This window comes from Sorex araneus, chromosome 1 (assembly GCF_027595985.1).
Source record: "Sorex araneus isolate mSorAra2 chromosome 1, mSorAra2.pri, whole genome shotgun sequence".
In the NCBI taxonomy this organism is placed as follows: Eukaryota; Metazoa; Chordata; class Mammalia; order Eulipotyphla; family Soricidae; genus Sorex; species Sorex araneus.
Genome location: NC_073302.1, coordinates 386,158,558 through 386,177,841, shown reverse-complemented (window position 1 = coordinate 386,177,841; position 19,284 = coordinate 386,158,558). Strand labels below are relative to the sequence as shown.

Sequence of the window (19,284 nt, the reverse complement as noted above, 5' to 3'; positions counted from 1 at the left end):
GCCGCCTTCGGATCAGGTGAGTGAGCGGTGATAAGCCAGAAACTCATCTCTGAGCCTTTTCTCTCGGAAATGTGAGCTCAGCCTAGGAACGCCTGTGGCATCTTCAATGACCGGGAAGCGGGCCATCACAAGTTGCCCAGTACAATATTACAATCCCACAAAAGCATGCGGCACTTTTATAAAAGAGAAAACAGAAAGCTTTTTCAGCATTAAAAATATGCTACATACAGTTGGGGATTTCTACCTAACAGTTTGAATGGAGGAAAAAGTTATGGGTATGGGGAAAGAGGCAAGAATGAAAGAAATAGAAAAAAGTTGATTAGAAAAAAATGACTGAAAAAGGTTTCTTGTTTCTCCACATTTCTCTCATCAGAATCGCCTTAGTTTTGCAAGGCTCCAAATCATACAAGCAATTTCTGTGGATACTGTCGCATTATAGATTTATCTATCATTCCTTAGGAACAGTGTCACCTATGTGTCTACTCCACAAATTAATACTGAGCAATGACATTTTTTTTCAAAGTTAGAGCCATGGTGAGAGCCAAAGAAACTATCAATGTTCAGACCGAGAGGAAAGAAAAGTCTGCCCGGAGACAAGATTGTGTTTACAAATTTGCCCCTGAGGCAATCAGAAAATAGGCTAAGCTGAAACGGAGAGAAGTACTGGGTCAGAAGCTATTTCTGACGGAGGGGTTTTACTTTCTGGTGGAAAGCTCAGGATTGCAACTGTATGCAACAGGAGGCTTTTTGAGGGGGGGGAGGTGGGAGTGCAAAAAGGAGAAGTGCCTCCTAGTTCCCCTTGGATAAAAGGCAGCTGGGCTTCAGCAGACTGGAGCTGAACTGTCCTAGGCCAGCTGCACTGCAGCGCTTGCTCGGCCTAGCTCGCACTTCACCCTGAACACCCCCTCCAAGCACAGCCACTCTGCCCTAGGAGGCTACCCCCTGGGAACAAGAAACTTACCAGGAAAAGGAAACAAATATAGGAAGCAAGTTAAGGTCAGAACACTTTGAGAGGGGGAAAAATAAAACTTGAAAAACTTGAGGTCTCCTCTCTTTGAAATGCAATGAGTGGAGAAAGGACTTCCTTAAATTGTTCTGTAGCAATTATTTTCCAGGGGGAAAACAGTCTTCAGCACCCAGGACTATCCCTTCATGATGTTTATCAAGAAAAACAAAATGTTTCTATGACAAATTTTTGCTGCCCTACCCTAAAATGTTATCATGGCCTTCAAATTAATATTTGTGGGGGGTGGTGGTGAAGGTATTTCTGATATTTTGAAAAAAGAGACTAAGTAAAGATATTAGAGTTTTAATTCTCTTAATGAACTATTAGAAAGTCTTCAAGTCGAAATCTGCCTCTATTTTTCACCCCTAAGGCCAGGTCCTTCTTTTGAAGCAAACAGAAAAGTGCATGTCTACTTTTAGTTTTTAAGCTAAACATTTCTAGACCCTCTGAGGATACCTCCTATGACAGGATTGCCAGACTCCGTGCTATCCCTATGGACAGTTCTGGAAGTTGTCTAATTTGTCAACATCCCCCTTTAAATGTGACAGCCAGAAATTGACACAATACTACAGATGTGGTTAATTAGAGCAGGGTACTATTAATTTTTGTGACATATGGACACTACACTGTTACCAGAAGCTAAATTTGATTTCTTTGGCAGCCTCGCCATGCTGCTGGTTCATATTAGTCTTCTTTTTCCTCAAAACATTGCCACCATATAGTCACCTCCTTCAGTACACACCAATGAATTATGATGCATTTACTGTTATAAAATATCTTTTGGCTTCAACATAACATTGCAGCCTTTTGAACCAGATTAATGCTTAAATTCTATCATCAATTTGTAACCATTTTCCTCTTCAAGTCATCCATGGATTTTAAAAAGAAATGTCCACAATCTCCATCTAAATTAACCATTAAAAAGTTGAAGAAGAAACAATTCAAGACAAAGCTTGTGATCGCTCACAAAGGACTGTACCCGGACCCAAACGCAGTAACCCCACACCTGACCAGTGCTGGCTCAGCCTGCCTCACGCTTACAATACAACCCTGTTAGTCTCCACATCATCTCACACATAAGAACATCCTGCAGCCTTGAGAAATGTTTCGCTGAAAGTAGAATTTGTTTATCTTTCAAAAGAAAATGCAAACAAACTACACCCAGTTAAATTATAATCATGAAAAAAAACACAACAAAGATTAGAAGCAAAGATGACAAGCAAAGATGCATCAATAGAAATGTTTATTCTAGTGCCCCACTAGGCATACTGTGTTTTTATTCAGCACTATCTTTATTACAGGGATATTGCTCTGTAAATGTAATATACTGGGAATTTTGCTCAGAGAGAAATGTGTTTGAAGACAGTCATGTGAAACAGCTTTACCAGTATTGAGATTTCTCTAATCCTACCAACCTGAAAATCCTATCAGTAAAAGATTTGAAAAAACTTGTTGATTCTTAGATACACCCATTCTTTCTTTTCTTACTATTTCATTGCTGGTATGGTCTTAATTTTTCTGGAAATCAGAGAAACAGCAGTCAAAACTGGATTGTAGACTCAGATTTAAGAAAAGCCTGGATATTTAGCAAGTGTATATGTTTGTCCACCCATCTGTCAGTCATGTCCGATTATCTGTCTATAATGGAGATGTTGAAAAGGATGGGGGGGGTGGAGGTAGAAATTATCATGGGAGTATTTCTATAAAACTGTGGACTAAAATCAAAGTTCCAGCCAAAGAGTCTAAAAGAGACATAAATAAACATCATCTAGTCACCTAGAGTTCTTTTTCACACTAAAAGTAGGAAATGAGTAAGAGAATTTTCAGTTCAGTATTCAGAATAAAATGAAGGCTGAGGTCTAAGAAAAGGTCAGTGAAAGTAAGCACAATTAGTTTTTTAAAAAAGGAAAGAAAGAAAAAGAGAAAGAGAGGAAGGAAGGAAGGAAGGAAGGAAGGAAGGAAGGAAGGAAGGAAGGAAGGAAGGAAGGAAGGAAGGAAGGAAGGAAGGAAGGAAAGAAAACATAGAAATTACTAGTTATTTTGGAGAAAATGTGATCCACAAGTGCGGCATTTATTAGAATCTCTGACAATCTATCTGAGAATTTTTTTTAACAAATTGTAATTTCTTCTCTATATGTTGATTAGGGCAGAATTTTCACCAGGGAAAAGCCAGTGTTAGAAATTGGATAAATGTTAATCTTATCTCTTTAACGTTCTCTTTCACCAGTTTTCTCTGGTGCGGGCTCTTGCTATTTTCAATGTCTATGAAAAAAGTGGCCATTATATTATGCTTAGAAATATAATTTCTAACCATACTAGTAGTCAAACTAAATATATTAATCAACAGCACTTACATGCATGTCAAACTATTATTTTTTAAGTGAATAACATAATAAAATACAAACTCCAATTAATATTTGGCAATAGAAAATTTTACTTTCTTTAGAAATTTAACTAGAAGTTAAGTCAAATGCACGGGTATATCAGCAGAACAGGCTCATAAAGTCACAACATGTTATCATTAAAGAGATAAAATCTCCAGTTAGAAAGTTCAATTATTTCACAACTGAAAATCTGACTTTGCAAGAAATTTATCCTACCACATTAAAAATTAAGCCAAACACATGTGGGAAAATCAGAAAGTTCATAGATCCTCAGGAAATTGTTTTTAAAAAATGAATAGAAGCCCAACTAGAAAGTCCAGTTATTATTTGACAGGCAAAAATTCTACTGCTCTGAAAAACAATTTCCCAGTATCCTAAAAATTAATCTAAGTACATGAAGTCATCATCTTCATGGCAAACTGTCATAAAATAGGTAAATGGTTTAAGCAGAAAGTCATTATTATCTAGCAAGTGAAAAATCTCACTTTGCTTTGAAATGTATTTTTTTCTACCACTCTAAAAGTTAAAAACAGATGCTAAATCAACATTTTCTTTGATTCAAAGCAAATTCTCATTAAAATGATGAACATGTCCAAATACCCAATTATTATATCATAAAATAAATAATGTACATTTGTAACTTCTTTTGCTTTACAGCTAATCTTTTGCTAAATTGGTGAAAAAAAATCAACAATGGGAACAAATAACTGAGAAGAAACAAAATTCACTCAAGGTACTAAATGCCAAAAAGTATTTAAAATTATTGTCTCAAATTCTGAGGGTTGGTTTACCATGTTACATTGTTGTTTAGATAACATAAAAATTCTGGTTTAATCATTAACATATTAATATACTTTTGCTTTATTTAATATAATTTTTGTTATTTTGATCCTTGAAAGTTTTAAGTACTAATCTATACTTTTCACAGAAAATTATGTTCTAAGAAAAGTGAACAATTTTTCCCTATTAAAAAAATAATAAGCAAAAAGGAAATACACCAAAAAATTGACAATTTCATTTAGAACAGTAAGTCAGAAAATATTATCAATCCTCTAGTTTTAAATATTTATGCACTAAGGTTTTAAGGCTTTTCACTTAAAATTTTAATTAGAAAAAGTAATCAATATTGTTTTATTTGAGACAAGAATATTGCAAATTTAATGTGATGTGGCATATAAACTCAAAAAACATATATGAGTTTCTTGGAAAGAAAAAAAGAAGAAACTTGATTTGTTTCTATATTTAGTTTTTAGAAATTATATACATGTAAGTTTATAAAAGTATATAAATTTCTTTGCTACATGCACAGAAAGGTTCTGAAAAAGTAGATTCCACAACGTTTACCAGTTACCTCAAGACAAATAGACTGCTGAACATGGTAATTTTCTTTATTTTTCCCCCCAGTTTTCTGGAGTTTAGCCCCATCCTGAATTTTGTAGTGACTCAGAATTACTTTTATTGTGATAAATGCAATAATAAAACTGTTTATTTGCCCAAAGAATCCTAGTTAACAGTTTGAAATTTGTCAAAAATCAAGTTGGTTTAAACTTGATCAAACCTTAAAAGTCTTAGAGCACATTTTAACAATGAATTTTCCTTACCGACTACATTGGTTTTTAATATAACTTTAAAAAAAATGAATGTCTATCAATTAACAACTCAAAAAAGTAAATTTCCAGGATAAGAAAAGATGCTAAGTATCTGAGTCTGTCGGTCAGAGTCTGTCGGGTTACCAGAACAGATGTTAAGAACCATGGGAAACCCTGAAATTATTCAGAAAAGGATGAGAAATCTAACTAAAAGATAATCTCAAAAAGTATAATCTCAAAAAGTATAATCTCAAAAAGTATAATTGTGTTCACCCAACTTCCCAGAAAACAAAGTATCTTTCATTGTTGGAAATCTGCATTTCATATTTCTGACGCCAACTTTTTTTTGGATAAAAAATAAAATCTCAGTAAATGTGGCAGTTTGTTTATTCCTAGAAAGACTTAAGTCGGATCCCTGCCTCCTTGTCATCCACAATGAGCCAAATTATTATTTATTATTAAGTATAAAACACTCTACAGCACTGTTACTAAAATATGCTCAGTTTTAGTCTTCAGACACAAATGAGTTTCATCCGTGTTTCAGGAATCACACTCAGTTGTAGGCAATTTGATTTGCCGTTTAAACTTATTTCACTACGGTTATCAACAGATTGTTCGTTTTTCTCAGAACCTAGCACTCGGGCGCTAATACGGAAATTCGTGCTAAGGTTTTCTTTGTTACTTGTTTTTGAGCATCCTTCCTCATCTTCCTCATCAGTATTTGGTCTAGATTTTCACTGCAATTTTCTCTAACGCAAAATATATATGTTTAAGACACACACACAAAAAAAATACACAAATATCTGTGGCTGGATCTCGGCAACACACTTGAAAGGATTAAACTTGCGGTTAACCGGGACTGAAAGCACTCATTCACTCTGCAAGATTTGGGGACTGGGCGGGTGGGAGATGCAGTTTTGCGGGGAAAGCGAGGTCTCTGCGCAAACCCCATAATCACTGCCAAAAAGGCCTTAACTGGGAGCCGGAGAAGCCCGCCATCCGCAGCTGTTTCTGATTGTCTCTGCTATCTGAAAAATCCAGCTCTTGGTGGGGCAAACGGTGCTTTTTGCAGCGTCGCTGGCACTCAGCCGGGGTCAACCCTAACCCGAATGCCCGGCTTAGCTCCCAGTGTTTCAAGATTCCATGTCTCAGCTCCATAAAACGTAAGAAAAACAGGGTTTCGGCTACCCAGAGAGGCCCTTCGGAGGGGGGTGGAATTGGGTGTTCCATGAACAATTTACTGTTCTCCCCGATCGCTCTCAAGGAAAGGGTCGTGTTTGTGCAGGGAGAACACGGCCTCTGTGGCTCTAGTCGGCCTTAAACCCCATTTTCAGGGGCAACACTCCCCCACGAAATGGTCAACGACACCCCAGTTTTGTGTTTTTGGCTCTTTTGTTTGTTTGGTCTTTTTTTTTTTTTTTTTGGCAGAAGGCAACTGCAAAGGTCCACCACCGCACCCAAGTGTTGGGGGGGGGGGGCAGAGAATGGGGCGAACGAAAACTGGAGATGAGATTTCTGCCTGCTCTGGACAGGGAGGGGCCCGCGGGGGCGCAGAGGGAAAAAAGGCCAGGGGTCAAGCCCGAGAAAAGACGCACAGGGTCCAGGCAGTAGGGTGCGGGGCGTACTGGAGGCGGGGGAGCAGTGGGGTCGACAGCAATGAGAGGCTGACGCCCAGAAAATGTGTCGAGGTACCCCAAACCCGGGCGAGGGGGATGGGAAGGCAGAGGCCTGTTGGCACCAGGACCTCCCGTCGCGCGCAGAGACACTAACCTGTCAGCAAGAAGGTGCCAGTGGTCGCGGGGCTCATCCTGCGTGTCCCCCGACCCTGTCCCGTCCAAGCAAAAGGATCTCCCAGCTCCCACCACCGGGGCAATTGCATTCTTGGCCTGGCTAGGCCGTCCGTCCTCGATTCTCCCCTCCCCTCCCTTTCTTCTTTCCTCCAGCTCGGCCAGTTCAGCATCAGCATCCTGCACCCCCTTCTTAATCCCATACTCCCTCTAGCGGCGGGCTGGTGCAGCGCGGCGGGCGCCCCCACCCCCATCCTCCCCATCCCCCCCGCCCCACCTCCCCCTCCGCCCCCCTAACCCGCGAGGCACGCTGGGATTTGGCGCCCCCTCCTCGCTTCAGCCTATATAAGGCTCCCGATCGGCGCTCCTGGTACACGCGCTTCAACTTCGGTTGGTGTGTGTCGAAGAAACCCGAAGAGCCCTCGGAGAACGGCGGAGAGGGTCCACCGAACCTCGCGGAAAGCTCCGCTGAGCGGGCTCGCGGCCGGAGTCCCTCCGTGCTGCGGAGCACCCAGCGGTGCCCACGCCCGGCACAGGTGTGGGACCCCCCGTCCTTCCTGTCTTCGCAGAGGAGTCCTCGCGTGGTGAGTATGCGGTGAGGATGTTTTTCTTCTTAAGAATACATTCATTCCCCCGTCTTAACGGGATTCGGGGAGATGGAGTAGCACCCACGAACGTCTCCACGAAAATCTTGTCACGCCTTCACTGGCAGTGCCCCCCAGAACGGAGTGGAGAAACCCAGCCTTCAGGGCTTTGATTTCTAGGTTCCAAGTCCCCCACGCTGGCTGTAGACGAACATGAGCTGCGGACAGACATGAGCTGCAGACGGACATGAGCTACAGACCGATTTTCCAATTGACTCGATAAATGCGCTATGAAGTGCAAAGCGCTGCAAACTAACGGGCGCGTCCATCAAAAACGATAAGCGCTTCAAATGCGCTGCACGCCTGACGGGGCGCTTTAATGCGCTGCGAACTAATAAGCGCTTCAGATGCGCTACGAAAGGGGAAGGCGTTTCGATGGCGCTACACACCGATGGGCGCTTCATTGCGCTACAAACTGGTGGGCGCGTCGGTGGTGCCACAAACCTGTGCGAATTGCAGCTACCCACGAGCAGCAGCCTGATTTGCACTTGAAATAAAGTACAGAATTGGAGCTGCAAAAGATTAGCGCTACGAACCCAGGATTAGCACTACAACAGCGCTTCATTGCGCTTAGAGGCACGGCAACTGCAGAGGTACATGAGCTGCAGACCAATTTATGCCAAAAAATGCCCTATCATGTAAAAACAGCTGCAGAGGTACATGAGCTGCACTGCTTTTACGCTACAAACATAACCAGCCCAGAGACGTGAGCCGCAGACTTAGACTAGCCTACCTTCTTGCAAGTGGGGAGGGGTGGACCCCACCTTTTGTCTCTGATTCACCTTTTCGAATGGCTCCCACTGTGTGGGGGGTGGGTATTCTTGTTTTGGGGGTTTTTTGTTTGTTTGTTTTGGCAGGATGGTTCTTTGCATGGTGGTGCTGTTAGACAAAATGGAGCCCCGGGCAAAAATGAGTGCTTAACATTCTGCCCGCACCATTCCCGCTATTGCAGCGGAGTGAAGGGGCGCTGATTTGAGTGCAAAAAGCAATCTTTCGGGTCTTGGCAGAGCAGGCTGCCTCCCTAGCTGCGCTTGAGTGGCGGTGTAGTTGTAGTGGTGGCGCGAATTGGCATCCAGCAACAGTTTGTGGAAGCTGTCGGTTTGCCTTGTACGGGAGGGGGAGGTGACTGGATTTGGGGGGTGATGGCTCTCATGCATGAAATGAATCTGGCTGTTGGCGTGTGTGTGGCTGGGGTGGGGGGGTGGGGCGGGGGATCCCGGGAGAGGCTTGCAGCCAGTCTTAGACTTTGCCCCGCCCATTCTAGCGGGCTTTCTCCGCAGTATCTGCTGAGAGCCGCCGTAGCGCCACCCAGCGCCTACTCCGAGCGCGCCTCCTCAGCAGCGCGCCTCCCCCGCGCGCCTCTCCAGAGCGCGCCTTCTCCCCTCTCCTGGCCCCCCTCCCGTCAGATCCTGCCTCCTTTGAGGCGCCTGGCCCAGAAGCCCCCCTCCTCCTGAGCCCGCCTCTTCTGACGTGGCACCCCCCGACCCCCCTTCTTCTGACGTAACCCTGCAAAAGCCGCCCTCTCACGGAGCGCGCCGCCTCTGAGGTGGCTCTTTCAGACTCCCCCCGACTTTTCTCCAGTCCCCAGCCCCCGCTCTGGAGATGGCTCCTCAAGGCCCCCCTCCCTTTCCCTGAGACCCTCCTCTGAGGGGACCCCTCAAGAGCCCCCCCTTTCTCTAGAGCTTGCCCGTGAGGTGGCTCCCCAAGACCCCACCCCACAGCCTCGCTTCTCTGCAGCTTGGCTCCTCCCCAAGCCCGCCTCCTCGGAGCGGGCTCACAGCCCCGCCTCCCTGAAATTGTGTGCGCCTGCGCACTGTGAGCCCCCACTGCCCCTCCCACTCCGCCCCCCCCCACCAGCCCGCCTTCGCTGTCTAAGCCTGGATGTACAGCCCCGCCCTCCTGCGGTTTCGGTGCTGCGCTGATTTTGCTTTATATCCACGAGTGTCTGATAAATATGAAAATAACAAATAAGAACAATTAGAAGCAACTAATTAAATGTGACATATTAAAGCTCTTTCAAAAGAAGTGTTTATTATACTGAATAATATAAATCCCACTAATATAAACTAATGATAGTGGGTTATGAAAGATGCTTCTAAACTGACATGGCTGGTACCTTAAAGGATAATCAAGCCAAATATTTTTACTATAAATAAAAAAATATTTTGGATTCACATTTTATGGATTTTGTTGACACTTGTGGACCTTTGCGTTGAAACCTACTGAAATTTGATGCAAAAATGGAACAAATTAAATTGTGTTTGTTGGAAGTTTTAAGTGGTGAATAGGTTGTAGTAGATGGCCCTCTGTGAGAATCGTAGTGCTTAAATGCGTGTCTGTGAAGCTGGTTTTTTTTTTCTTCTAGAAACTCTAGGGGATTAGCCTTGACTAATTCGCTTACATATTTATTAATTGTGCATGGCACATGGTAGGCATTCATTAAATATGTGTTAAATGACCCAAGCTAATTAGTTTATTTCATGTTTTTCTTGGTGTCTGCAGGTGTTTTCTGGCTTTTTAATCCTGGTTGTATTTTATGATGCTTTGCTGACCTGCATTGTCCAATGCATTTATTGTTTTATTGATCTTATTTAGCAATGCATTTGTTGTCTTACTGCTCTCATGTAGCAGCATCTTAGAAAGGAAGAAAGTATGCCTTTTAAACTCCAATAATGTAAGCTGTAATTATAATATACAACAAATAAATTAATTTTAAAACACTCGAAATAATTACCTTCATTAAAATAAAAACAAAAACTAATTATTTAAGTTTGAGTCAAGTGGATTATTTAATGGTAAACATTTGCCATTTAAAATGTGTGTAATGTAATTACATTACAAAGTACAGACTTTAAGCTGGCATTATTAAAAATTTATAGAAAACAAATTTATGCCTTAATGCCAGCCATAAGTACCATGTACAAGTAAATACAGAAATTTTGAAACCCGGTTCCATATGTTATAAATTATGAGCCAGAACTTTAAAGGCATATTTAGGGGCTTGGCTCAAAATATTTGGACAAATATGTATCAAATATTTGTCACATCCCACCAATCTTAACCCCTCTAATCAAATATACAAACTATGAGATGCATAATTACAGCTTTCGGGAAATATGCAGTTTTTTTTTAACCACCTTGCTACCCTGACCCCCCTCCTCTTTAGATTTTCTATATTTTAGAGATTCAAAATAATGTTTACATGTATTTTAATAAAATTGCATCTTATTTAAAATGTAAAAACACACTCTTGCTTAATTGAGTGTCATGTTCTAATGTGATGCTTAATATGACGTGGGTTTTGACTTCTGTTGCACTTTGGTGTGTTTAGGGAATAAAAATTTATAGAAGTCATTACGAAGAGTTGAAGATAAATCAAAATCCTTTAGACTAGCACTGAAATCTTTTCTGTGTGTAAAGGTGACATCAAGTCCCAAGTGACTTGGCTTTTCAAGTTTCAGGAATGGGGTCTCAACCCTTTTTCCCCAATCCAGCCTTTTATATGGGATTCTAAACACGGTTCTGTAATTCAAGTCAAGTCACAGAGCTCCTAGTACTACTTTATTTGGAACTTCATTTGCTGCTTAAACTTTTTAAAACTTTAGATGAGTTTAAGCAGATAAGCCACTGCCTACATCTATCACTTAATGGTTAAACTTCTTTATCTGGGCAGTTACATCTTTCAGACTTAGAGTGCCATCCCAAAGTTACAGACACCCTCCCCCCCCCCCATTAGATAATTCTGGGAAGTTTACCTCTTTTAGGACTTAAAGTCCTACCCCAAGTTACAACCTCAGAAGTAGGAGCCTGAGACCTAAAATTTATGGGTTTCAAACTGTGACTTTATAAGCCTATAGGGCCTGGATTTGACGAATTTGACAGTGCTGGATTTTAAATAAATAAATAAATAAATAAATAAATAAATAAATAAATAAATAAAATAAATAAATGCCTTTGGGAAGGGGTATGTTTCCCCTATTTAAATGTAAACTTCACCTCCCCAGTGTCCTTTACTTTGTTTTACTTACTGTCTACCTAATGTATTTGAATTTTAAACCCTTAATTGATATTTCTGCTTCCCTAAACAATATAGTGATTATTTGCTGATTTGCTAATGTATTGTAATTTCTGTCCTATCATTGCATTTTACAGATACTAAAACCATCAGACATGGGCCTCAGTAAAGGCCCCACCCCAGTGACTGTGATTGACACGTAGGTGTTAACCTTTCTGACCTGGATCACATTGTGCCAGGCCGCGCTGTGAATGCCTTTTCAGAACTCTTGAAAGTATGACAGAAATGGCACCTGAGTCACCTGACCTGTGCTTATTGTTTTGAATAGAATATTAAAACTCAATTATCTAACAAATAAATATTACATTATTTTGTGCCTTTATATTGTGTCACCTATATAATATCTTTAAGGAGCTGGAAATGAAATGAGTTAATACATTGCATTCTTGTTTTTTCCCCCTAAACAGGAACCTTTTATTTTGAGTGTCAATTACTTATTTTATAGCCCAAGTTATTAAAAATAAATAATAAATTAAAACTATTAAAATTAACAGCAATTGTGTCCCTTAAGGATTCTGCTTATGGTAAAGCCACACCCTGGAGAGATCATCCCAACAGGGAATGAGGAGGTGGCAGGGTTGAAGCAATTGAGGTACCTAAATGATAAGGGGGAGTGGTATTTCTCTAAAGTACAGGGCTGATAATTTTAGGGTCCTGTTTGATTACCACACCCCTCCCCCATTTTTCTCTTGTACCCTGTTGGTTTAAATATGTTTTTACATAACTTCTCTAACACATAGTCTATTTTGTAGGTTTATCTTACATAATTAATTTCAAGTTCATTTTTGCTTTGATAAATCAGAGAATAGGTGGCAAGGACTGCCAAGTCAACACATAGGAAAAGGCAGTCTGCTCTATATAGTATGTATTTAAAATTGAGTCCTTTCCAAAGTTTTCCACTTAAGAGTTTGATGCTCATGAAAAAGTTGTTGAAAACTTAAAATACACAACTCTAAAGTTACTTTCAATAACTTTAAACTTACTCTAAGTTATTACTTAAAATCACAATTAATCATAAATTAACAATCATAATTCATAAATTCCTGAGGAAGAGGAGGATGACATTGAGCTCTGTGGTTCTGATGATTTAATATAATGTCAGTGTAATCACAGTAAGAACATTTAAGTTGCCCCTCCTCTCACACTCCCTACCCCTCGACCCCCACGCCCCCACTTTATTCAGTCACCCTAGAGGTACAACTCTGAACTCTGTTCTGTTCTAATATCTTAAACTTTCAGGTGTGGCATAATAATAAGTCTTGTTTAAAGTTTAAGATTGTAAACTGACACAAATGAAGCCCCGCCTGCATTTGTTTTACTAATAAAGTTTTAAAAGCAAATATATTTATATTGTGAGAAATAGGCAAGTTTCTATAATTGTAGTCCCTCCTTATATTAACATCAGCCCATTTGCCTAGAAAATTACTGTTTTCTTTTTAATAACTTTATTATTATTTATTGTTGCAACCATGCACTGTACTTGAATTAATTAAATCCTCATAAATTTGAGTTATACTATAACTGGGCTTCTTTGAATGTCCCGTTTTGTAAACCAGCTCCTGCTTTAAGACCAGTTAAAACTTGACTGTATAATGTAGAGGGACACTGATACACATGTTATTGCTCAGTGCCATTTCTGTCCCTTTAAGAATTCTCTTTGGAAAAACAAATTATTTTCAGAGAAATCATTTAGACAATACTGTGGTTTTGTGGTTGTAGTAGTTGTTGTGATAACCAATTACTTTCTGGATTTGGGTGGTGACAATTGATGAGAATACTTGCCTTTCCTCCTCTCCCCCCAACCCCGTGACTGAATTGTGATTTTAATTCCCATCTCCACTTTTTTTTTCCTCTTTTGTTCCTTAGTGACTGAAATATTTGCTGTTTTTCATGTAACTTTATAATAACAAGATGCCATGTTGTGTGATTTATTTAAATATCTACTTATACCTTCAAAGTTTCTTGTCCTATTCTCTGGACTCAAAACTACTTGTTTGGAGGGTTTCAGCTTTCTTTCATAGCAAAGTAACCATGCTGTTCATAAAGTGATGTAATGTTGAACCTTAATGAACAGGTGACTAATGAAAATGAAAAGGTGATTTAGACATTAAAAAAGAGGGTGCTTTTTGTTATCTATTGTCCTAATTGATTAGTTTTTTTTCTCTTTACAGAATTTCTGTTAATTATCAATGTAAGCAATGCCTTTAGATTTAAGTACTTTAAAACTCATGTATTTAAAGTACTTCAATAGTAGATACTTTAAATACTCATGTATTTAAAGTAGATATTTTAAATACTCATGTATTTAAAGTATTTTGTAAATTCTTTAGATGCTAAGATCTTTTGTGTTGTGCTTCTTGGAAAGTACATGTTGAACTTATCCTCATTAAGCATGTTTTATCCTCATTTACAGAAACAAAAAGCTTTTGAAAACAAAAAGAAGGAGGGGTGGAAGAGGAGGCCAGGATCCAGGCCTCCACAGGAGCGACCACACCCGTGGGAGGTCTCCTCCCACCTCAGCCGTCAACCTGGGGCCCGACTGCCCTCCTCCTCCTCCTCCACCGCCCCCAAACGATCCCAACAAGCCCTCCTCTTCTTGCAGTTCCTCGTCCTCATCTTCCTCATCATCATCCTCCTCACAAAGTGGGCAACGGGCCCAATATTCCAACCTAGATCGTAGACGAGACGATCTCTCCGAGGAGATCAACAACCTAAGAGAGAAGGTCATGAAGCAGTCTGAGGAGAACAACAACCTGCAGAACCAGGTGCAGAAGCTCACAGAGGAGAATACCTCCCTTCGGGAGCAAGTGGAGCCTCCCCCTGAGGAAGAAGAGGAAGATGACATCGAGCTCTGTGGTGCTGCAGCTGCTGCTCCCCCACCCATTCCCCTCGAGGAAGAGTGCCCAGATGACCTGCCGGAGAAGTTTGATGGCAACCCAGACATGCTGGTTCCTTTCATGTCCCAGTGCCAGCTGTTCATGGAAAAGAGCACCAGAGATTTCTCCATTGATCGGGTCCGTGTCTGCTTCGTGACAAGCATGATGACAGGCCGCGCTGCCCGCTGGGCCTCTGCGAAGCTGGAGCGGTCCCACTACCTGATGCACAACTACCCAGCCTTCATGACAGAAATGAAGCATGTCTTTGAAGACCCTCAGAGACGGGAGGCTGCTAAACGCAAGATCAGACGTCTGCGCCAAGGCATGGGCTCGGTCGTCGATTATTCCAACGCTTTTCAGATGATTGCACAGGATCTGGATTGGAACGAACCCGCTCTGATTGACCAGTACCATGAGGGCCTCAGCGACCATATTCAGGCAGAGCTGTCTCACCTTGAAGTCGCCAAGTCGCTGTCTGCGCTGATCGGCCAGTGCATCCACATTGAGAGAAGGCTGGCCAGAGCCGCTGCAGCTCGTAAGCCACGCTCCCCACCTCGCGCACTGGTGTTGCCCCACGTCTCAGGCCACCAGCAGGTCGATCCAACTGAGCCCGTGGGAGGTGCCCGCATGCGACTGACCCAGGAAGAAAAAGAAAGACGAAGAAAGCTGAACCTGTGCCTCTACTGTGGGAATGGAGGTCACTACGCCGACAACTGTCCTGCCAAGGCCTCAAAGGCTTCACCGGCGGGAAACTCCCCGGCCCCGCTGTAGAGGGACCTTCAGCGACCGGGCCAGAAATAATAAGGTCCCCACAAGATGATGCCTCATCTCCGCATCTGCAAGTCATGCTCCAGATTCATCTTCCGGGCAGACACACCCTGTTTGTCCGAGCCATGATTGATTCTGGTGCTTCTGGCAACTTCATCGATCATGAATATGTTGCCCAAAATGGAATTCCTCTGAGAGTCAAGGACTGGCCGATACTTGTAGAAGCAATTGATGGACGTCCCATAGCATCGGGCCCAGTTGTCCACGAAACACATGACCTGATAGTTGACCTGGGAGACCACCGTGAGGTGCTGTCATTCGATGTGACCCAGTCTCCCTTCTTCCCGGTTGTCCTGGGGGTGCGCTGGCTGAGCACACATGATCCCAACATCACATGGAGCACCCGCTCCATCTTCTTTGATTCTGATTATTGCCGATACCACTGCCGAATGTATTCGCCGATACCACCACCGCTCCCACCACCAGCGCAACCTTCATTTTATTACCCAGTAGACGGATACAGAGTTTACCAGCCAGTGAGATATTACTATGTCCAGAATGTGTACACGCCAGTAGATGAACACGTCTACCCAGATCACCGCCTGGTTGATCCCAATATAGAAATGATACCCGGAGCACACAGTATTCCCAGCGGGCACGTGTACTCACTGTCTGAATCTGAAATGGCAGCGCTGCGAGATTTTGTGGCCAGAAATGTGAAAGATGGGCTGATTACTCCAACAATTGCACCTAATGGAGCCCAAGTTCTCCAGGTAAAGAGAGGATGGAAACTGCAGGTTTCTTATGATTGCCGAGCTCCCAACAATTTCACAATCCAGAATCAGTATCCACGGCTCTCTATTCCAAATTTGGATGACCAAGCTCACCTGGCAACATATGCTGAATTTGTACCTCAAATACCTGGATATCAATCATACCCTGCATATGCTACATACCCGACCTACCCAGTAGGATTCGCCTGGTATCCTGTGGGACGAGATGGGCATGGCCGATCACTCTATGTGCCCGTGATGATCACCTGGAATCCTCATTGGTACCGCCAGCCTCCGGTGCCCCAGTATCCACCTCCACAGCCGCCGCCGCCGCCACCACCGCCGCCGCCACCACCGTCCTACAGCACTATGTAAATACTTTTCATGTCCTTCAGGATCTCTACCCACAAAACTGTTTCCTGTTCAGCTTCTCAGCCAGTGACTGTGCTAAACTGGTTTCTGTATCTTTAGGCCAACCTGAGGCATGTCCTCTCTGAAATGGCTGCAGAAGGTCAGAACCACTGTGGACTGGCATGCATCTTACAACCAAAAGTCATTCACCATTTACTGGGAGAATAGGATATTTACCAACAAATTCTCTCTCAGTTTTCCACTTTAACTGCCAATCTAACTAAAATTCACGTTTACTTTGCAGAGAATCCCAGAAAGAATGGGTTTTACCTGCTGAATAACATCTGAATTATAGGCTGCCAGATTCCTCAATGAGCACTTACGAAGAAGCTAATGTAAATACAGGAAATTCTGTTTTATTTGTGGAGAGAGAGATGAGGAGGAGGAGGACATGACTTTTCTTGCAGTTTCGGTACTCTTACATAACTGGAGGACCGACGCCTTATGAAGGAAGCCAAAATTATTGGTGCAGTGTGAAATGGCTTCCGTGATCTTTATGCTGCACCCTATTGAAACTTCACCGTCTTCAAACTCCACTTTCATGGTTCCGTTAATTCTCAAGGAGCAGCAACTGACCCAGGAGTAGGCAAAACCCCTGCAACAGAAACACCTCAGGCCTGAGAAGGAAGTGCCCTCTCAGACAGACTCTTGCATGTTAAGAGTGTGCCTTCATATCCTGGTGCAAATCACATGTACCCAAGAACTATGGCTTTATCACAACACCTTACCATCATCATGCCAGTAATGGCTTCCACAGTGTTCAGCCTGGTAACCAGAGACTATTGGTAGCTCCAGGTTCGATAGATGTTTGTGAAATGTGACCACCTATCATTCATGCATGAGGGCTAATGACTGGCAAATCAAAAGGACTCATCCCATACCCAGTTCTTAAAAGAGACTGAACTAATGATACCTCTTTGTTCTGCTTCAGAAAGAAGTCTTACGACTATTGTTAATTGGATGAAAGAATATTACATCAAGTCCTGGGAGCATCTGTCCTTGCCTGCCTCCATGTGCATCTAGGCATTCCATCATCAATCCCCTCACTAGACTGTAGCATTAGGATGCTTAGAGAGGGGAAATGATTTTAGCACCCAGACTCACACTCCTATGTCTGAATTTTTAAAAATGGGGCACTGGATATGTCACCACTTTTTAAAGGATTGGAGTCCACATAATGGAAAGAGGTACTCTCTAGGGGATGGAGCCAATAATAAACTGCCACTGAATGAAAGGCCTCAGAAATCAATTCAAATGACTCAAAGCCAGGACAACCCAAGAGTTGTCTGCTGAAGGCTTTGTGCTCACCTGGGACTGCCTGACTTTCTTTAGCCTGGTCCCTTGCTACTACCTTGAACTGCCTATCTAACCTCTCTCTTTCTGTTTAATTCTTTACAACTACCACTAATGCTGCTGCACAATTTGTGTCATCTTGCCTGCCTGCCTGGTGGCTGAGACTCCGTTTTGCGCCTGTGCATGGAGAAGGAAGAGGCAGGCTGCATGGAGGCTATGTTTCAGCATAGTCTTCAATTGCCAAAATAGAGTTTGAGCAGTAGAAAGCAACATGGTGTATATTTCAGATTGCCTATCATGAGGAGGAGTACAATGGTGAAGTTTCATCATCTCATTACTATCTTCACATATTCATTATCATCCCCACTTATTATTGCATGTTAAAATACTTAAAATTTTTATCTGTAGGTTAGTACTGTCCTTTTACAGTGTTTTTAGTGGTGACTGTGCTTTCAAAATTATTTCCATTGAATTACAAAGTACTATCCAATCCTTATTGTTAGTTAAAATAATTAAAACTGGTAACATAGAGAAAATAATTCTTAACTGTGAACTTACAACACTGTGAATGAGAGACTCCTCATAACTGGAGTTTTTGTTTAATAGTTCTTTCTGTTCATCTTCAGTCTTTGCTTTAGTATATATACCTTCAGTTTTATTAATTGGCCCTTTAAAAATCATACAAATTATGTGCAAATTCAAAGAAGATATTTAATTGGCTATTTAATTCGAAATAATTTCCCTGTCCTGGCCCCTCCCCCCCTTCCCTTCCCTCTCCTAAACCCAGCCCCACCCCCTTTACCACCCCCAGCTCCCCTCCCCACCCCACCCCACCCCCTTTACCTATCCCAGCTTCCCTCCCTGCCCCACCCCCTTCACCAACCCCAACTCCCTTCCCAGTCCCCACCAGCACTCCCGGCCCCGCCCCCTTTTTTCCAATGGAATTAGAAAGCTTGTCACTCATGTGTTTTAGAGTTATTTTTAAATGGTGCATTTGTGCTGACTTTTTTGAAGCGTCACTTAAGTTTACCTCAGTATCAATTCATCCTCCATACATTTGCATTCAAGTTGTTTTGTGTCAAATTTACAGTTGTCAATTGATCATCAAGCTGCAGGGGGCCTACAAATGGGCCTAATCTGCAGCCTGAGCATGTGCACACGGACATTTGCCTTCACTGCAAGCAAAAGCCTGGAGAATTAGTGAGCAACATCCACTGTCAGGAAGACGAATGATGATGCAAGTTAACAACTCCTGGAGAAATTCCCTGACATAAGTTTGGCTGTTCAGTGATGCTTGTAAAAGACTTGGGCAGTGTGTACTATGCGCTATTGCTATATATGCTATCTATAAATGTAGAAGTTAGGATAATTCTATAGCATAAAATTTTATTAAGTTTCCTTTAACTCATTTGACTTATTTTGCTAAGTTTCCTTTCAATTTTATTCTTTGTCGGCCAAATTTATGCTAATTGGATACTTTTAATTGGGGCGGCATTTCCCAGAAATGCCTTAATTAACATCAAAGAAAAAAATGATAAAGTTTAATTTCTAAAGAAGTTAGAAGAAAGGGAGCAAAACAAAATACAAATGTTATAAATTAGACAAAATATCAGAATTTTAAGCAAAACTAATAATCTTATTTTAGAAATTGACAAAACTGATTGAGTTTTGGCTCAAA

The 19,284-nt window shown here is 42.0% G+C and overlaps 2 protein-coding genes across 8 annotated transcripts in view; one reads left to right on the top strand and one right to left on the bottom strand.

The window, feature by feature from the left end:
- Positions 1–6,940, bottom strand: part of SGCE (sarcoglycan epsilon) — an 84,347-nt gene extending 77,407 nt beyond the window's left edge. For 4 of the 6 annotated variants that reach the window (XM_055118639.1, XM_055118649.1, XM_055118646.1 and 1 more), the window contains exon 1: positions 6,750–6,936. In XM_055118639.1, coding sequence (XP_054974614.1) covers positions 6,750–6,858 — 109 coding nt within the window. In that variant the 5' untranslated portion in view covers positions 6,859–6,936. Of the gene's footprint in view, positions 1–6,749 lie in introns of all 6 variants that reach the window. The other 2 variants (XM_055118631.1, XM_012935595.2) reach the window with 1 other exon arrangement.
- Positions 6,941–7,138: 198 nt separating this feature from the next.
- On the top strand, positions 7,139–18,346 carry PEG10 (paternally expressed 10). Of its 2 annotated transcripts, none has more exon segments than NM_001291139.1 (2): positions 7,139–7,361; positions 13,899–18,346. In NM_001291139.1, coding segments are annotated over 2 exon segments (2,385 nt in total). In that variant the 5' UTR covers positions 7,139–7,356; the 3' UTR covers positions 16,278–18,346.
- The last annotated feature ends 938 nt before the right edge of the window (positions 18,347–19,284 follow it).